Consider the following 18778-nt stretch of genomic DNA (forward strand, 5'->3'; position numbering starts at 1 on the left):
ATCTGGGATCTCACATACACACACACACAAAGCTATGGACACGTCATACTCGTCATCGGCAAAGTGGCTAATAGACTACTATTGCGTGATATTCGATGTCATTTCGCCAGCGTGTGGGCTTGCGGTAGCGGTATCCGCGGCAGTGCTCATTTCCATGTACAAGGACATTGCCGACACAGTGACCGTGCGGGTATCCGGGATGATAGGGCTCTGCGACGCCATATACCAAATCAGCCAGCTCATTATCCGCGAGCTCTGCACAAAGGAGGGCATGAACCAGCCGAGTGCAACAGCGCGGGTATTCGCTTTCGCGTCGTACTTTTTCCCGCTCCTGGTGTCGTTCATGACAAGTCGTGTCGCGCTGGACCTGGAGATGAACTTTCTCGGGTGGTGGTCAAGCAACCGGCTTCTGCGATGGGTTACGCGCCACTACGCAAAGGTCTCAGTGGGGACAGCGTTTTTGTTCAGCTCGCCGTTGTTCTTCGCCACAGGCCAGCTTCAACCCGGCCCTTCTATACGTGCAGTGGACGTTCGGCAGCCTAACTTCAGACATCTGCTACATGGTGTTCGGGTTCTATCTCTGGGTGCTACTGCAGTTGCTCAATTTCGTTATCGTTGTGGCCATAGTCACGCTGAGACTGCAGGCTAACCTGCCCGTCGACGCACAACCACGAGCATTCGCTGTCAACCGACGTGATGCGCACGCTGGAGCAGCGCATGCGCAGGAAGGCCCGCATTTTGATACCTCTACCCGCTCAGCCCAATGATTTTCTTCACGCCCTCGCTGATCTTCTACTGGTTCCAGTCGCTGCATCTGGAGCCGTCGCGAGCGGCACAGGCTGTATGGATGATGGGCCAGGTCATCGGCCCCCTGCAGTCCATGTTCGACATGGCTGTGTTCGCAGCACTGCCGCCGGTGCAAAGAGTCATGCGCTGGTACTGGGCCCTGCACAAGGACACGGTCACTGCAGCACTGTACGTGGCCATGTCTGGGTCACCGCGGGTCGATATTTGTCGGCCCTCCGCCCAACCTGGCATTGTCAAATGAGGAGGCCTGGGTGCAGGAGGTCGCCGACCCGCGGATATCAAACTCCACATTCTGAACCATGTAAGCTGTCACCTGTTAATATCAAAGAGTGCCTTCCATATATTTTGCATGAGTGGGTGTTTTTTCTTCTAAACTGCCTAGACATCTCTAAACAGACGACAGCATGTCCTTGACTGACTGCCAGTACGCTGGAGCCACAGTGCCCTCAACCTCCTCTCGCGTTGCCCACTTGAAGTCGGCCGCTAGCGACTTGCTCGGAGCAGCCTGGCCTGCCAGTATATGGCCCTTGACAAAGAATGTCGCACCATCCTTCGACTCCTCATGGCCCACCGGCCCACGGCCCACCATCCACACGCTCATCTTCTCGCCGCACATCTCCTTCAGGCTCCGCCGGGCCGCCTCGTGCAGCAGCTCCTCGCCCTGAACCGCACCAGCCGGCAGCACCCACTCGCCCTGTGTGTTCTTCACCAGCAAATACAATGTCCGATCGAGCTTGCGCTCCAGCGACCTCACGTCGCTCTTGGCGTCAGCCTCGGTCTCGCGCGAGTGCACCTCAATGCGCTTCGACACTTCGGGACCCGTCTCCTCGTCGCCCACTACGGGCTTCTTGACGCTCTTCACCTTGGGCTTGTTCTCTGGATCATATAGCCATTCGCCAGCCCGCTCGTCCTCGATATCCATCCACTTCTTCTCCGCAGAGCTGCCCTTCTTCAGGAAGAAGTCCCGCGGGAAGGCCTCTGCTGACTGGTACTCGAGCCACTGGAAGTATTTGTCCGAGGCAAGCTCGAACCCCTTTGCCTGCTGGATCACGATCGGATCGCGCTGCAGGAGGACACCAGCACGCACGGCTCCCTGGCCCGCGACGCTGGTGCTGAAAGCGCGAACGCTCCGCGCGAGAGTTGTGGCTACCGTCCGTCTGAACATTATACCAGGTGTAAATTCTGCAAGATAGAAAAGATAATTCGGGAAGAGACGATTTGCTAAAGCGAAATTGGCCAAGCGCCTGCAGGCCAGCGGTGAAAAAAAGGGCGTTTATCGTAAAGCGAGAGCTGATTCGTCGATCGGATTAATGTGTGATCTGGGCCATGCAGAGATATGGCCGGAGCTCTTGTGAGATGTGAACGGCCAGCGAGCTGGGGCTGGGCAATGTCTTCAGCGGCAGCGCATTGACATCAAGCGCCATGAGCGTGCCGCCGACCTCGAGCAAGCACATGTGCGCCCTGTTTTCTGCATCAAAAACTTGCTGCCGGAGCGTTCCTGCGCCAGCAATGCGGCCATCAGCCATGAGCCAGCAAATGACTCGAGCAGGAGCATTACTGCTGACAGCAGCATCGATTATTGGCGAGCTCAGACTCCAGAATGCCTTGGGAATACGGAATGAGTCTGGCCCATTGCTCGGGACCTGCAGGCCTAGAGGGTAGGTTGGCGTGTGCCTGAAGCTGTGCAGCTGCGGTACCGACACACTCTTGGACATTCTGCCAACCTGTCTGCTCTTCGCTGGCGCCGTGGTCTGGGAGTTTGTTCTCCTCAGTGCGGGGGCTTTGCTTTGAGGTTTGGCTGCTTGTTTGACGAGTATGACTTTCTTGTCCTTGGTAGCTACTTCGATGAGTGCAGAAATCTCGGCCTCAATATCCTCAGCAATGGCTTGGCTGGCTAGCAGGGGCGCGCGTGAGCTACTGTCGAGAACTCGCACAGGGAAGCTAAAGGACAGAATGCCAACAAACAGCTTCTTTGCAGATACAGCACCACTATCCATACCCATGCTACTTAGAGTTGTTCGAATGTTTGGGAGCAGGCTTATGCCACATGGCGTTCTGTTGACAGATACAGAGAGCGACGGGAGACGCTTTGCCATGATCATCGCTCCTTCCCTTGCAAATACACCGGCAACCGACGCGCCCTTCAGCTCACCATCAGTCCACTGGTGCTCGAATGAAATGAGACTATCGCGGGATCCGCTACCTAAGTACATCTCCGTGGCCTCCCTCAAATCCTGTGCAGCGCTGAGCATCAACCGAGCACCATTACCACTAGCCACGCCAGAAGATAAGCTTATTGCTGTGTAGTGGTTGGCCATGTAGCAGCGAACCAGCCAGTCGTAAATATCCCGCCCGATCCCTGACAATTGCGACTTTGCAAACTTGTAGCGGACTGGGACAACGCTAAGCGGCTGCAAAACAGTGACTGTCGTACCAACATTGCCCGCAACTGCACGCTGGTCCGAATGGACCCCGCGAGCATCAAACGATAGCATTGTTGCCACGTCGTCGTTAGCAGTCCTGGTGCGGATCTTGATCTGCCTCGACACGGCGCATATAGAAGCCAATGAGTTACCGCGGGCACGCGATATTGGCGATTTGGAAGTACAGCCATGTCTAGCTAGCAAAGCAAAGCTCTCCTGGATAATTCCATGGCCATTGTCGACCACTGTGATGCTGCTGAGCCCACCACCAGTCAGTGAAACAGAGATCCTCGTTGCAGATGCATCCAGCGCATTGGAAACCAGCTCCTGGACAGTGCTCAGTAGAGAAGGGATCTCGGCAGCTGACTGTATCTTCCGTGCCGTATCCCCCTCGAGGGCAACAATTTTCGGAATACTTTTAGCAAGCATGAGAAGTAGATGAGGAAAACTCTGGTGGCTGCATGTCGCTGGCGAGTGAATATATAGGTCATCTATTGCTAGCATTAGTGATACGCTACCAAAACACTAGCCAAACAGCCGCATGCCGTCGCCGCCTACGCTGATCTCTCCCGAATTGACCATCGTCTCGGTAACTGACCGTCCTGGCCTGTGCCCCTCGCTGTCGCTGTCCTCCTCCAGCATGTTCTTGGGCACCCGCTGACCGAGCAGCGACGAGAACAGCTCATTGACCATGTCTTCATGCCACGATCCGATGGGGATCGGAGGCATAAAGTTCTGCAGTTTCTCAATGACGTGGTACCGCACCTTGCGGCCCTTGGATGCCTTTGTGTCGACATTGCGCTTCTTGCTCTTCGACTGCTGTTTGACTGCCGCCCACTGCACGCCCAACGACGCTGTTGGATCATTGCTATCAACCATGCGGCTCTCAATCAGCTCCCGGAGCAACTGCTGGTAAAAGTCCGTGTCATCAAAGATCTCCGGGTTGCGGTCCTTCAGATGCGCATCGGCAACAGCAGCAGGCTTTTCAGAGGTGTCTGACTGGCCAATGATCTTGTACTCTGTACGCTTGAGCTGCGTACGCTCAACTAGCCGCTCCTCGGAGGCCAGTGCTTGGCTGATCTGGTGCATGATGCCCTGGTTGACCGCCTTGAACTTTTTGCTGCTGGTAACGCCTGCCGAGACCTGCACCTTGTTGCCCCACTTTTCCAGCGACTCGTCCCGGAACGGTTGGAACCCCGAGCGCACCTCCTCCAGCTCCTTCCACATCGCCTCGACGTCACCGTCCTCGCCCTCGTCATCATCTTCGGACTTGCGTTTCTGGCCAGCCATCGTCTTCTTGGCTGCAGGGTGTTGCTCGGCAAGGGCCCGACGCAGTTCGACCAGTGAGCTGATCAGTAGTAGCATTGACTGGCGTGCCTTTTCCAGCTCATTCATTTCATCCTCACCATCGTCGTTACTGAACCGGGACTCAACAAGGGGCTCGAACTGGTCAAAGGAGGGAAGCTCATCAGCCGCAGTCACAATCTTCTGCAAGCGGATACGGGCATCAAGGGCGCCTTCCCACAGACGGGTTTGGTTCAGAACATGATGGCCCTTCTCGACGTCGCTCTTGGCTGTTTGCGTGATCGACTGCAGCAGCGCCCTCTCACCCTCCTCCAGCTTGCGAATGTCTTCCCTGACACGATCCTGCTCCTGCGCGGCCTCAGCACCAGCATCATCATTGAACCCCATGCCGTCGTCACTCTCGTCTGCATCGCTCTCATCACTACCCACTTCACTGTCCTCCTCCCTGGTTTGCGAGACCCTCGAGGCGATATCTTCTTCGGAGTCTTCACTGATACTCTCGCTACCCTCATCAGACTCAGCTTCCTCCTCGCTCGCATCTTCGTCGCTGCCGTATAGTGCCTTGCGGCTGGTCCTGGACCCAGTGTACTTGGGGCCAAGGTTTCCAATCCCCTGCTGCTGCCGAAGAGAACTCTTCCCCATCTCTATGTAGTGCTCGCGACGCAGCTCCTCATCTTCCGACTCTGACTCGGAGTCTGATCCCCGGTCGTTCGCAGCATCGTTCAGGTCCGCGTTCTCGATATCAAAGTCCTTGGGCTTAGGATCCGAGATATCTGCGATCTGCTCCAACAGCGACTTTTTGGACCGTTTGATAGCTACAAAGTTCAAAAAGACTGTGTTAATCTGTCATGCGAATAAATGTGCATTATCCGTGCTGGTGCCGCCGCTCGTCTGTTTCTTACCTTTGGGCATTATTGTATTTACGAGCTCTGAAAATGAGGCAATTGGGAGGTTTGAAGTGAGAAAAGCGTTGGGCACTTTGAAAAAATTCAAATAAAAAACGCAGCCATAAAAAATTGAATGATCATATAATCTTAATCTAGTGATACTGCGTTTTGATGCCTTTTGGCTCCCTGTTCTGCAGGATCAATCTATGACGGGTCGCATGTGCTTGCTCACACTTCCAGGTCAGCCCAAATATATGTGACTTGCCAGGGTGTAGAGCACGTATAGTTCATTGGCCGGCTCTGCGAGATCGAAGAAGCCATATTTAATGAACAAATCGCACCCCGTTGTGGATATGATGCTGGACGATTAGACAAAGGTGGTCTTGGGCAGGCGAAGCGCACTTGACTCTTGAACTTGAAATGAATTTCGCTTTCATAAAATTCTACTCAAAGCCTCTTAATATGGTTAGAAATGGTATGTTCCGGAAGCTGGGTCATATTTGGCCCTTGATGTAGAGTCCATGTATACATGGGACTTCTGCCCAGGTGTGAATGGTCAGGCATCCTTCACCTGTACAAACATGTGGTTACCAACAAGCACATCCTGCCAGTAGCGGCTTGCTTTTTGTTCACGCTCTTTCACCTTGTACCGGTGCTGACCAAGTGCTTCTTGTGAAAGAACTGCGTGCACATAGTCTGAATGGGAACAGGAATCTCTCCACCAACCTGACCGAATCTAAATGGTGTATGAAGAGTGGTACTAATCCCTGGCGTCTGGATTGACCTGCTTGGGGAAACAGGGTGGCTGTATTCTACAAGTTCAGATATGACGTTATCTAGATTGCGATTTCCTGGCACGATTCCTGTTTGCATGCACTGAATCATACTGTTGAGCATCCAGGCCGCTGGTAGCATTCTGGGGTGTCCAGCCAGCCACTTCTGGCATACTACAGGAACAGCATATCCATGTGTACGGCCAAGCTTCTTGAGCTGCTGGTTGATCACATGGGGATCGTTTTTACCACTTGCAACTGTGGACGTTGCATGCATAAATAATCTCAACATCACCTATTGTCAGCCTCCATGTTGCGAGCGAGCTGCACAATGAGAAAATGGTGGGATCGTTCCTCCAGAATTTGTTGCTCTGTTCGCCTTGCGCATTTTTGATCATTTGCCGAACCTTGCTCTCAATACACTTTACGCGAGTGTTGGTAAAGTCACTTTTGCCACCTGTATGGATATTAGAGGTATTGAGAATTTCAACTTACCCAATTGACTATGCTTGGCATCAGCCCACGATTTGATTGAAGCAATTATTTTTTGACGTTCCTGACGACGAAGGCTAATGTTAAGAAACGGAGATATATCACCTGTAGGTGACTCCCGAGCTATCATCAGAATCCCTTGGCCTGGTGTGGGTATTATGTGCCCTTCCTTATCTGTGGCAGTCGCTGTCATAGCAGGAACGCCGTATATGGGCGCTCCGCACCTGATTGCAGCACTTGCAGACATCCGTATTAGGATCCATGACACAATACCTTCAGCAAACCCACTGCAGGTGGCTGTGCATGGCTGGGACAATTCCTTGGGTGAACGACCTATCGCATGGTCCTCCAGTGCATCAGTGGTCATCTTAATCTGTGGTGTTGTAGAGGCGACATTACGCGAATACGAGCCAGATGCACCAGCAGTCGTCACCTTTGCCTTCCCCAGCTTAATTGTCCCCACAGCAACATCCAGCGACATGGCTACTGATCCGCATGCGCCAGTACCACCAGCACAAGATCCAGCTGAATTACCAATTTCTGACACTGGATGTATTTGGAGAGTTCGCCATTTCTAGCTCTGAAATACTCCGTTGGTTTGATGTTGAGCAAATATGCCGGTTCTGCAACATGCCTAAAGGTCTGACCAGCATATGCTTTGATTCCACGGAATATCAGCAGAATATCCGTTTGCTTTCCTGCTGCAGTGTTGGTGATCCTACAAATATGCATGTCGTAGTCAGTGATATTACCAGCCTGGAGTAGACTAAAGCCATCCTCCAACTTGTGCCGGTTCGATTGGTGAGCTGTGTTTAGCAGGCGGTTCCAAAGTGATTGAGTTGATAGTAGTGCAAACAAACCTTCGGTTGCCAAAACAAAGAGTAGGTCTGCTGGTGCGAATATAGGGCGACTGGAGTGTGGACAGTAGTGACCAAGGGTATCGCCAATAGTTAGGGAGCGATAGCTCAGGACCCGACCGACAAGCTTGTTGCTGAGCTGTGATTCAGATGATCGCCGATTTAGACATGATTGGTGTATACGATTGTGCAGCTAGCCTTTGTCAGTGGCTATTGTCAGCACGTTCACGTTTACCCTGGCGCCATTCACGAACGATTATATAAGCACATCAACGACAATAACATGATCTAATTCTTTGTCTTGGCAGCTTTTGAGCGTCTATGCGCACCTCCAGTTACCAATGCCACCCTGAACTCATCCCACCTCCATATTTGTCGTCGTGACACTAGGCCATCTTTGTTTGTGTGCGAATCAGCAAGTAGGGGGTTGTTTGCCTTTTTGAATAGGCTCTTTGTGCACACTCCTTCACGGGAAGAATACGCTGATTTGATACTTGTTGGCCCTCCGTTGGCGTGGTCAGAACATCAGGAATGAGTAGTTTTTCGAGCTACGTGACTCTGTCGGCACTACTGAAGTAACAGGATAGGCGAGTCTACATCAACGTATGCACTAGCCGTGGTGGTTTGCTAGTGCTCCTTTTTCATAATCTTTGCCATATATTTAATGCCGCCGAGTACCATCATCAAATAGTTGAGCTCTTGGCTGCCTCCACCAATGCACCGATCATCACATCCCAGAACCGGTCGACATCGACAGCAGTGGTTATGTAGCAGTTCGGCTCCAGCTTGCTCTTGTTTTTGACGTCACACACAGTTCGGCCATTGCACGGGCCCTGCGAGCAGTCAACCGACACGTGCATGAAGCGCTCCGAGAACGCATCACGCATAAACACATAGGCCATAGCAACCGGATCGTGCAGCGGGGCACCGTCTTTCTCGCCGAACACGTCCTCGTAGGTGCTTCCAAAGAACCAAAGCAGGTCAGTAAGGAGCTTGGCAAACTTTGGCTCGGCGACCTCCTTGTTGATACGCTCAATGACAGCCTTGGATGCGAGCACAGTGTGGGTGACATCCAGCGGCACCATGGCAATATGCCCGATTCCTGCCTGCAGGACGATCTGTGCGGCCTCGGGGTCAAAGTAGATGTTGAATTCGGCAGCAGCGGTTGTGTTACCAAGGGCGATCGCGCCGCCCATCACCGACAGCATGTGGATCTTGGGCACGACCTCGGGGTACACCGACACCAGAAGCGCGATGTTGGTCAGCGGCCCAACCGCAACGATGGTCACCGGCTCTTCGCTGGTCATAAGCACGTCGCGGATTGCCTCAATCGCCTTTTTGTCGGTCCCCAGGTACTTCTCGTAGTCGGGCTCTGGCAACAGATCAGTGCCGTCCAGGCCGCTCTCGCCGTGGATGTCAGCAGCGTGCTCGGAGGGCTTGACCAGCGGCTTGGATGCACCGGGGTAAACCTTGACGCCCTCAATGCCGGCAGCCTGCAGGACCCGAATAGCGTTGGCGGTGGTGTTGCGCAGCGAGGCGTTGCCGGCGACGGCCGAAATGCCCAGCAGCTTGATTTGCGGGTGGTAGGCGGCTAGCAGCAGGGCCAGGGCGTCGTCGTGGCCAACGTCGCAGTCTAGCCACACAGGAGTCGGATTGCTGGCAGTCATAGTTAGTGAGATTGAGGTGTGGCGTATGCCTGGAAATGCGGAGCAAGGAGAGGAGTAGAGGAAAAATATTGCTTGAGCTACCATGCCCTGTGTACGCTCAGACCCGTGCCTTTTATAGATGCCCAGCCCACGTCGCTTGCCACTGTACTCCCCACCCCAGTCCAGCTGCGTAGAGCTGATTTGCTGCTCTGTGGCACTGCATCGGGTGTCGATCACCTAACGAAGAACAAATACGCGCGCACCTGTCTTGCATGGGACATCGCATGGGGTCCGTTTGATTACCATAGCACACTCCCCGTTTCTATTCAGGGACAGGGGCTCCCAGGCTAGCGCCTTTGCTGTGCCTGAGTGGCATGGAGCTGGTGTATTGGAGACCATGTCAAGTAGTGAAAAGCTATTGGAACCTGTGTCTGTTCTCTAGAATGAATGCCTCGCACTCCTGCTTCGTTCCTGAGGGGAATTCCAGCTGCCACTCCATGACTTGCTCTAGGATGCCCTTGATCGCCGGGCCAGGCCTGATGCCCAGCAGCTTGGCAGCGCTCTTGCCATCGACAATGTGCTTCTCTTTGAATGCCTCCACAAGGCCCTGGTCGACAGCCATCTTTGTGTACATGGTGAATCTTCCAGCGACTTCATCGAGCGGCCGTCCATCAAGCAGCTCGACAGCAGCCGAGAATGCCACAGCCATCGACCACCGAGAGCCGACTTCGCGGATCTGCAGGCCCAGGGTCTTGCGGTCAAGCGTGCCAGCGACGCAGCGGCTGACGAGGTCAGAGATTTTCGGTGCAAAGCTGTGCATGCACAGGGTTGCGTCCACGTCGGTGTTGGACAGCTTGATGCCATCGCGGATCACCAGATGTGCAGCAGGCAGCACCTTCTTCTTGTCCTTGGCGGTGATGCCACGGTACGGGTACATGTATGCGGCCAGGACCAGATGGCGGCGAGCGATCGGGCCAATGTCATATGCGCTGGGAACGCCACGCAGGATCTCCGTGCTCCTTTCCACAATGTCCAGCACACACTTTGTCAGCGTTTCCGATACTGCAATGTCTCCCATCAGGCCGGCAACCCACATGTCCTGCGGCGGCGCCCGGAATACATTCTTATAGAGCCCAAACCGCAGCAGCATCTGGATCGACAGCAGCGGATTTGGCCCTGCCGCCATCTTCTCCAACTCGACACCGACCCGCTCGCGGCTGATCTTTACATCCAAGTCATTCTTGATCTCCTGGCGGCTCAGCGCCTCCGCTGTGCCCTCCTCGATCTCGTACCCAAATCTGCTGGCAAACCGAATTACGCGCAGCACCCGCAGCGGATCGTCCCGGAATGTCTCGAATGGCGCCAGCGGCGTCCGAACGATGCCATTCTTCAGGTCCTCCAGCCCCTTGCCTGTGAAATCCTCGACCTCCCGCGAGTGGATATTGTAGAACAGTGCGTTGATAGTGATGTCCCGTCTGTACGCGTCCTCGGTGGGTGTGCCAAACTCAATTGCGGGAATGCGGCTATCACTATTGTACGTCTCGCTGCGCAGGTTGACAAAGTCGACCAGCTGGTCAAGTACACTCGTTGTCGCCGTCTCTAGATGCTTCGATCGCTCCGGATTCTGGCTGATCTTTGCAATTGAGTGCACCGGGTAGTTGTTGTCCTTCAGGTACTGGTTGACGTGCTGTGCCAGGTCGAATCCCGACATGTGGTCAATAGCAATGTCAATGTCGTGGGACTCCATGCCCAGCAGCTTGTCGCGCACCCATCCACCTGCAATCCGCAGGACCAGCTTGGGCTGTTCTGGGTGGGAGTCGTGGATATGGTCGACAACCCTGTCCAGCAGGTCGCAGATCTGCGACTCCTTGGCCGTCAACACAATGCTCATGTCGCGCTGCGGCCGGTGCTTCTTTGCTGTGTGTAGTTGGCAGGCGGCAGCTGAAAGGGAAGCTGCGGTCTGATTGCGCTTCGACGCAGTCACCTTTAGTAAATTGCTTGCGGTGTGGTTCTGGCGAAATGCGGCGAATTGACGAGCTACCAAACCGGCGAATAGGCTCATCAACCTGTGTGTGAAATTGGCGAAACGGGCGAAATTGGAGGAGAATCAATAGACAAGAGACTCGAACAGGGCTTACAAGCTTGGATGCTTGTTTCAGGTGATGTCAGAAAAATTTTTAATTCTAACTCTTCGATTAATTTTGCTGGGACGAGCGACAGCTTGGACACACGTAGCTGAGCTGCTCCCACTCGTCCTCGCCGATCTCGCGGCCCAATCTCCGTGCTTCTGCCCGCAGCGAACACCCAAGATGGCTCCACACCAGACACCGCTCGCAGGCCGTCATCGCCCGCCCATCGTCGTAGTTGCGGCCAGCCTTGCCGCATGCACACATAAACATCCAGCTCTCTTCCGCATCACCCTCTGCCGCAGCCTCCTCCTCCACTGGCGGCGGCTGGTGCGCCGGATGCTCGATCTCGATATTCTTCATCTGCTCCCGCTCCAATGCCTCCAGGCGTGCTTGCTCGCGCCGCTGTGCTCGGAGATCGCGCGTGTCTATCAGCATTGGGTGGATGGGCTCTTCTTCTTCGGCCGAATGTTTTATCCGCTTTGACCTTCGATAGTCGCCCTCGGCCATCTGCTCTTCCTGCTCGATGATCTCGCGCTGGTGCTTCATCGCCTCCTTCTTAGCAATGCGCGTCGACCGTTTGCGTGTAGCCAGCAGCTCCAGCAGCTCCTGTTTCTTGATCTCGCTGTGCAGCCTTGTGGCAATTCCTGGCGCAATTTTGCTCACGCGCCTGTAAACCGTGCGATCGGCCTTGCTGGTCAGCTGCTCGAGCACGTTCGGGAAATACACCCACTCCTCGTAACTCGCACACAGCAGCTCCCACAGCGCCCCGTCGTCCTCAATGTCGTCATGCCTCGGCGGATCGACCAACGGCCCGCGCTGCTCTGACAGCCTCGTTGATCTGCGGCTATTGACGCCGGCCTCACGGTTGTGCTTCTCGATCAGCAGCAGCGACTTCTTGGGCGTCTCGCGATACAGCCGATCGCCACACAGCAGCCAGTATGTGCGGCTTACCGAGTCCACGCCGACAGGCTCTACACGCCACTGCTGCGCGTCCTGCTGCCCAACGCTGCTGATATGCCGCAGATTATCGGGCCGCACAAACACCAGCTCCAAGGTCTCCAGCACCACCCGCGTGCGCTCACGCACATCCACGCCGTACAGCCCAAGCTCGGCGAACGAATCGGGAAGCTCTGCGTATCCCGCCAGGTGCCGCTCCCACGCACGCTCAACGTACTTTTCTATCCTCTTCTCCTCCATGTGTCGGTTGCCAGTAAGTATCCGCAGCGCACGCTTCAGCAGCGCGCGAACAACCCCGGTATCTTGCAGCAGCTCTTCTTCGAGTTGCTGCATGCTCAGCTCTTGCTCCTGGTTGAGGGCCTGGTGAAATATATGCAGAAAGTGCGATAGACGCGCAAAGTCTCGCGTATCGTGCAGCGCTCCTTGCCGGTGGCCGGCTTTTGCTGTGGCAAGAGGCATGTTTGAGGGGGAAGGAGGTGTGAATTCGAAAGGAAAGTGAAAGTAAAATAATAAACGCGAACCAGAAAAAAGGAGAAACAAAAAGTGGAAGATCACAAGGCTAGGCGGTCTTTTTCGCAGGCTTCACAAGGGCTTCCTGAATGACGCCGATTAGCAGCACTACACGCCGCAACGATCACAATAGATCCCTGACTAGTCAAGCACGGCCTCTGGCGTTTGGACGCCGGAAAACTCATATATCTTCTTCGAGATAGCCATTAGCAAGGTACCATGACCAGCATGGGACCGCCCAGATCAACAAACTTGGAGCGATCCAAAGAGACGGAGTCTTTGGCTAAAGCCCCTCGACTGAAACTCGCACATTACTTGCCTGAGCAGCCGCTCACATTCCTTCTTGTTTACGTTGATCACCAGGGCTTGGAGGCTCGGCAGTCGAGCAGCATTAGAGCCAGGGACTCGCTCAACTGGGTGGAATCCATTTCTGAACCGGTCTCGTATATTTGCACCAGCGGGCATCCGGTCGGTGTCACATATGGCAGATCGTAGTAGCCATGGACGGCAAACACCACCGAGCGAAGTGGCATTCCGGCTGTCAACGCGCTCTGGTGGATTTCTATCGCATCGTTGCTCTGAACATAGTCAAAATATACGAATAGGTCCTCCAGCTGTGTGAATCTTGGGAAATCGACCTCCTTCAAAAAGCCGCAACCTCCTTGAACATGCAATTTCGAGAGGAGATCCAGCAAAGTTTCGGATAAAATGCCGCAGACTCGTTGTTTCGTTGGCAGTGTACAGGTAGCGCAGCTTGGGGAAGCTGAATGTACCGTGCTCAGATATGCCCAAATCCATATCCGTATTCCCGCCAGCATCAAAATTAAACGAGAGCCTCAGATGCTCGAGCTGACTAAACACACTGCACACGCCGCTCTTGTCTCTGAATGTGGAGATGAAGCATTGCCTGGCTATCCTATCGAATACCAGCTTCCGGAGCGTTCCTGCATACAGCAGCGGCAGCAGCCTGTGGTTCTCTTCATCAACACCAAGACTTGCAGATTCGAAAACTGACAGCTGCGGAAACGCCACGCGCGATAAATCGAACGGGTGGAAGTAGCCAAGCGATAGTTTATGTAGAGTTGTCGCTCTCTGACCAAGGATTGCGTCAAGCTCACCAGTTGCCTGCTTAGGCAAATCGGTATACCCAAATCGCAGCCCATCCACGCTTGGGATGGCTAACGTGCGTGTCAAAAAAGTCAAACAGCTTGGAAACTAAAGGCACCGTTGTCCGCTGAGTGCTCGAATTGGAAGATCAGCTCTTGCACGGGCGACGTGTCGAGGGCATCCACGGGTGTGCTGGTGGCACAATACAAATGGCCTCCGCTGAATGCTGCGCTGACCGATGAGCTGCTGATGCGGATGATGACCCAGAGCTTTGCTTGGAGTGCTCAGTAGCTGTGCCGTTCGGCGATATCCTTTACTTCGTCATCGGCAGGAAGAGTAAGATCCGAAACAATCTGGCCGATAATGTCGATGTTGTAGAACAGACGGTGCATAGGTGAGAAGTGGAAGCGATGAGGAGAAGAGCGTTGCGGCAGGAGGCTGTGTTTTCGGTTCGTATCGTCGCAGAGCGGATATGTGAGGTCATACAGATCCTAAGAACAGCGGGTTCCACAGCAAGGAAAACCAACCAGGTGCGTGTGCCACGGTGCTGATACCAGCTGCTTCACAGAACTGCAAGCCTTTGCTAGCCATATCCTTCTATGTTTCATTCTGCGCTTAGCACATAGCCAGCTTGGCGCTCATGGCATAGGTGACTTCTTTAAGATTAAGGAAACACTAGATGCAGAACTGGGAAGATAAAAGTAGAAAGAGATGAAGGAGAAATGTTTCAACAGCTATTTTACTTGTACTTTGGCACCAGCAGCCTGGTCGGAATCGGGTTGCCCGACTGCCTTAATGTAGTCTTGAACACGGCCGCGTCCTCGAACATCCACGCACCATCAGGCGTATGCACGGCGCCGATGTTCTCCAGCCCCTTGTACACACTGCCTACACCATTGACCAGGACGGGCGGCAGCGGACGCTCCAGCACCATCTCCAGGGCCGAGCGCACATACGACGATGCCTCTGCAACCTTTTCCCACACCTTGCTGAACTCTTCGTCCGACTTTTTCGAGATCTTCCGGTACGCATCCTTGGCCTTTGCCAGGCTATCCTCCACAGACAGCTTCTCGTCGTGGACAATGCGCACCAGTTTGTCGGCGTCCACGACGGTGAACTCGTCTGCGCCGTACCGCTGCATGCAGCCAAACAGGCCGATCGAGACGGCCGGGAAGTGCTTGAGCTCATGTTCGTTGGGCATCGGGATCTTGGTCGACCAGCACTGGGCCACCAGGGACGTGAAGCGGGGGGCAGCCTCCTTGTTCACGTACTGGTCCCAGTACGCCAGCACGTCCGCGCGTGTCAGCGTGCGCAGCGTCGCCACGTCATGCTCGATCTTCTCAAACTCGTAGTACCCAGCGCAGATATGGCGCCAGAACCGGCTGGTCTCCTCAAACAGGTTCTTCAGCTTCTCCTCCTTCTTGACAATCACCGAGTTCACATACCGCTCAAAGTCCTCCTGCGTCATGTCCACAATGCGCTGGCGGAAGTTCTTGAGGAACCGCTCGATGCGCATCGCTACGTAGATCGGGTTTGACTCGCTCTGCACCAGGAACCGGAGTGCCATTGGCCCGCCATGGTACTTGCGGTCGGAGCTGTACGCAATGTATCCGAGCTGCTCCTTGGTACGCAGCTGGTTGAAGTACGGTTCAGTCACAATCAGAGAGGTCAGATCAAGGAGCGCGCGCTCGCGCAGGTTCTGCGAGGTGCCAGCATACACCGACATGTCCACACCGCTGTTGACGTTGCCCTCATCAGGCATCATCTGGTAGTGCACAAACTGGCCTGGGTTGTGCAGCAGCGAGCGCGGGACGCGTCTGGCATAGTCCGGCAGCGAGCGGGCGTCCAGAGCGGCGGTGATCGTGTCGGCAGTGCCCATTGCGTCTTCCTCAGTGAAGTTGCCCATCATAATCATCTGGATCCGCACCTGCTCAAACAGCGTGTCGATAAAGTGCTGCAGGCGCTCCTTGGTGATCAGGGGGAACGCGCTGAGTTTGTCCGAGTAGCGCCACATGGTGCCCTGGTTCAGGAAGCTGACGCTGGTCTGGATGTGCGTGTACGGCTCCGAGTGCTTGGCATTGTCAAGCTTCTTCTTGATCTCCCGGCTGTACACGTCGAACCGCGTGTCGTCGACCTGCAGCGTGCGCAGCGAGCGCAGCAGCAGCTTCAGCAGCTCGCCCAGCTTGTCGTTGAATCCGTCCACATGCACAAAGATGCCCTCGTTCGAGTCGCGGATGTCGAACCACAGGCCCGCCACCTGCGCATCGTATGTGATCTCGCACAGGCTGTCCTTGAGGATCAGGGTAAACAGCTGCGCAAGCAGGCTATTGAGTGGGGACTCGTACACGAGCGGCGTCTCGATGATAATGCGGATCTCGCCGCGCGGCAGGAAGAACCTGTCGTCGCGCTTGAACCACACCTCCCAGCCCTCAGTCAGCTTCAGCAGCACGGGCTCTCTGGTGGGCTCGACGGGCCCGGCAGGCTTCTTCACATCGAGGCTGTCGGGGATGAACATGTTGGGCCCGGGCAGATGGAGCTCGTCGTATTTCAGCGTCGAGTGCAGGTCGTCCATCAGGTCCTGCGGCAGCGGGTCGACACGGTAGGCAACCTCGTAGTGCTTTTCGACCTGGTTGAACGGCACATCAAACTCGCGCGCGGCGATTAGAACGCGGAAGTTGTCGGGGTTCAGGCAGTCTGCCACGCGCTTGATCAGGTCCTTGTTGTAGTGCGTGACCAACAGCATGCTGGACAGAATGCGCGACGGCTGCACGAAGCGGTTTTGCATCTGCGCAGCCAGAGACGAGGCCAAAGTCACAGCGTCGTTCTTTTCCATGAACCGGTACTCGATCTCGCTGATGCGCTGCAGCTCCTTCTGGAACCACTCCTGCGGCCCGGTGCCGCGCAGCAGTTGCAGGTATGCAAAGATAACGCGGATCACCTCCTTGTAGTTTGCCATGCCATCCTCCGTCAGGCTCGACGTGATCTTGAACATGTCGAACCCTTCGGCGGACGTCGGCGACCGGCCAGCAACAATGCTTGTAGCCCACCCGCGGTGTTTCAGGTATGATAGGATCGAGCCCGGGCCCTCGTGGCCAATGAGCGAGCCCAGGTGGCGGCCGGGTCGCTCGTTGACGTACGGCTTGAGATCGGGCAGCGCAAAGGTGATGTCGAGGGCGCGCTGCTCGCGAACGCTCTTGATCAGCAGCAGCTTGCCGGTCTCGTTGCTGGTCAGCGGGTGGCCCTTGAACACGGGCTTGGTCAGGCCCTTGCTCTCGATCATCGAGAACATGGACACCGGCCCACTCGGTCAGCTGGTCCAGTGACTGGGGGCCCACGACCACCAGCTTCATGATATCGGCCGAGTAGTATTTGGCGTGGAACTTCAGCAGCTCCTCGCGCAGATCAACGCCCAGCTCCTCGGCGGCGCCCTTCAGGGTCTCGTACGTACCGGTGGCAAACAGGCTGAACGGATGGGCCGGGTTCGACAGCTCCTTCTCCATCTGGTATTGCCGCCACATGTCGTTCTGCATGTTCTTCTTGTGCTCCGAGTCCACGGCACGCACCTCGCGGTCAGTGCAGTCGGCAGTAAACAGCGGGGTCAGGAAGAACTGCGAAAAACGGTCCAACGCTCCCTCAAACGCATCGCTCCCGACCTCAAAGTAGTAGCACGTGTCTTCCAGATCTGTGTACGCATTCGAGTAGCCACCGTTTGACGACAGGTACGAGTTGTAGTCGTTCTCCTTTGGGTACTTCTCCGTGCCCTAAAAAGCAGACACATGATTTCAGCGTGCATGGTCCAGGAGGGGTGTGCAGATAATCGATGCATGCGACAATGCCCAGCACAGCCGCACAGCCGCACAGCCGCACAGCCGGTATGGCTGGTTGACAGATGGGACCGTAAATGCTATCCGGAAATAGCACAATATGTCGTCAAGGCAAGCAGTGGGAGTTCTGAGAAGGGCGTGGGAGATCCGCAATGCAAGCGAGAAAAGCCCTTATGCGGTGCACGGCCACAGGACCCCAAAAAAGCGGCAGCACCAAGAGCGCCCGTCCAGACACCACGGTTTCATCTGGCATTGGCAGGCGCAGCCTGCGCAAAACAAAAAAGGTTTTGTGCTTTTTGAATCGGAAAACAGTACAGCACGGCCCCCTCCTCTGTCTTGGAAGAGTGTCAACAACAACGCTGTTTCACACAGCGCCGCCCAGCATTCTCCCCGCTAGACGAAAAATCCAAAACAGCCTGTCGTCATCCCGCCAACAACACAAAAACATGCAAAAAAGACTCGAAAAGAATGGAGCCGGAGAACACTACTTACCATGAACAGCAGGTGCTCGCAGAAAGTGCGCCAGCCCCTGGAACTCCTCTGGATCCGCCAGACTGCCCACATGCACGTCCAGCGCTGCACACGCCTTGCTCTCCGTCGGGTCATTCACGCACATCACCACTAGCCCATTGGTAAGCTTGATCAGTCGATAGTCGCGCGTATCGCTCTGCGACTTGCACAGATCACCGGCAAACTCATGGTAGGGCTGGGCAGAGGTGATTGTCGTGCGCTTTTCGAAATTCGTCGAGTAATCGGCAGACGGTGGGAGGAGCGGGTTGTCCCGCTGGGTCGGCAGCTGGGAGAGCGTCTCAAAAGTCCGAACCATTTAGGAAAAACGAGGGTATTTGGAGCAAGAGTAAGGGCGCTTATATAGCTGGTGCTCTGAGCAGGAGGAGGCGTCGACTCTAGGGTTTTTATTTTTGGTTTTCAGGAGGGTAAGAGTATACAGAGTATGTGAATTCAGGTGTATTGGGTAGCTGGGTATGGATAGGCGAGAAAAAATACTGGAAGCTGAGGAAAGAAAGGCAGAAAGGAGGACCTAACTCAAAAGGCCCGGGTGT

General features: G+C 55.0%; 9 protein-coding genes across 9 annotated transcripts; 1 reads left to right on the forward strand and 8 right to left on the reverse strand.

The window, feature by feature from the left end:
• Window positions 1-34: 34 nt before the first annotated feature.
• Window positions 35-1103, forward strand: DL89DRAFT_293936 (uncharacterized protein; the record flags this gene model as incomplete). The annotated part of the gene is made up of 4 exons (XM_040890444.1): window positions 35-439; window positions 492-656; window positions 806-1003; window positions 1050-1103. 4 exons carry the CDS (start codon window positions 35-37, stop codon window positions 1101-1103), a joined length of 822 nt encoding a protein of 273 aa, XP_040742515.1.
• A 29-nt stretch (window positions 1104-1132) lies between these two features.
• Window positions 1133-2033, reverse strand: DL89DRAFT_268513 (uncharacterized protein). The gene has a single exon (XM_040887945.1). The coding sequence runs from the start codon at window positions 1970-1972 to the stop codon at window positions 1196-1198; it is 777 nt and encodes a 258-aa protein (XP_040742516.1). The 5' UTR covers window positions 1973-2033; the 3' UTR covers window positions 1133-1195.
• Window positions 2034-2086: 53 nt separating this feature from the next.
• DL89DRAFT_318573 (uncharacterized protein) lies at window positions 2087-3713 on the reverse strand. Its single transcript, XM_040891107.1, has one exon. The coding sequence runs from the start codon at window positions 3657-3659 to the stop codon at window positions 2115-2117; it is 1545 nt and encodes a 514-aa protein (XP_040742517.1). The 5' UTR covers window positions 3660-3713; the 3' UTR covers window positions 2087-2114.
• Window positions 3706-5503, reverse strand: DL89DRAFT_268514 (TRAUB-domain-containing protein). The gene is made up of 2 exons (XM_040887946.1): window positions 5438-5503; window positions 3706-5350 (listed from the first exon to the last, which is right to left on the reverse strand). The coding sequence occupies exons 1-2, from the start codon at window positions 5445-5447 to the stop codon at window positions 3756-3758; spliced, it is 1605 nt and encodes a 534-aa protein (XP_040742518.1). The 5' UTR covers window positions 5448-5503; the 3' UTR covers window positions 3706-3755.
• A 558-nt stretch (window positions 5504-6061) lies between these two features.
• On the reverse strand, window positions 6062-7168 carry DL89DRAFT_284805 (uncharacterized protein; the record flags this gene model as incomplete). Its single annotated transcript, XM_040889798.1, has 3 exons — window positions 6062-6453; window positions 6491-6652; window positions 6691-7168. 3 exons carry the CDS (start codon window positions 7166-7168, stop codon window positions 6062-6064), a joined length of 1032 nt encoding a protein of 343 aa, XP_040742519.1.
• Window positions 7169-7835: 667 nt separating this feature from the next.
• Window positions 7836-9276, reverse strand: DL89DRAFT_268515 (uridine nucleosidase). The gene has a single exon (XM_040887947.1). It carries the CDS (start codon window positions 9209-9211, stop codon window positions 8228-8230), a length of 984 nt encoding a protein of 327 aa, XP_040742520.1. The 5' UTR covers window positions 9212-9276; the 3' UTR covers window positions 7836-8227.
• A 329-nt stretch (window positions 9277-9605) lies between these two features.
• Window positions 9606-10901, reverse strand: DL89DRAFT_224703 (poly A polymerase C-terminal region-like protein; the record flags this gene model as incomplete). The annotated part of the gene is made up of 1 exon (XM_040884705.1): window positions 9606-10901. One exon carries the CDS (start codon window positions 10899-10901, stop codon window positions 9606-9608), a length of 1296 nt encoding a protein of 431 aa, XP_040742521.1.
• A 484-nt stretch (window positions 10902-11385) lies between these two features.
• DL89DRAFT_258587 (uncharacterized protein) lies at window positions 11386-12735 on the reverse strand (the record flags this gene model as incomplete). The annotated part of the gene is made up of 1 exon (XM_040885622.1): window positions 11386-12735. The coding sequence occupies one exon, from the start codon at window positions 12733-12735 to the stop codon at window positions 11386-11388; it is 1350 nt and encodes a 449-aa protein (XP_040742522.1).
• Window positions 12736-14632: 1897 nt separating this feature from the next.
• DL89DRAFT_258588 (uncharacterized protein) lies at window positions 14633-18543 on the reverse strand (the record flags this gene model as incomplete). Its single annotated transcript, XM_040885623.1, has 4 exons — window positions 14633-17164; window positions 17187-17654; window positions 17745-17797; window positions 18210-18543. The coding sequence occupies 4 exons, from the start codon at window positions 18541-18543 to the stop codon at window positions 14633-14635; spliced, it is 3387 nt and encodes a 1128-aa protein (XP_040742523.1).
• Between the last annotated feature and the right edge of the window lie 235 nt (window positions 18544-18778).

This window comes from Linderina pennispora (genome assembly GCF_002104995.1).
Source record: "Linderina pennispora strain ATCC 12442 chromosome Unknown DL89scaffold_9, whole genome shotgun sequence".
NCBI classification, from domain to species: Eukaryota; Fungi; Kickxellomycota; class Kickxellomycetes; order Kickxellales; family Kickxellaceae; genus Linderina; species Linderina pennispora.

Coding starts and splice junctions, on each gene's coding strand:
- DL89DRAFT_268515 (XM_040887947.1), bottom strand. CDS start 9,211: ATGACTGCCAGCAATCCGACTCCTGTGTGGCTAGACTGCGACGTTGGC.
- DL89DRAFT_318573 (XM_040891107.1), bottom strand. CDS start 3,659: ATGCTTGCTAAAAGTATTCCGAAAATTGTTGCCCTCGAGGGGGATACG.
- DL89DRAFT_268513 (XM_040887945.1), bottom strand. CDS start 1,972: ATGTTCAGACGGACGGTAGCCACAACTCTCGCGCGGAGCGTTCGCGCT.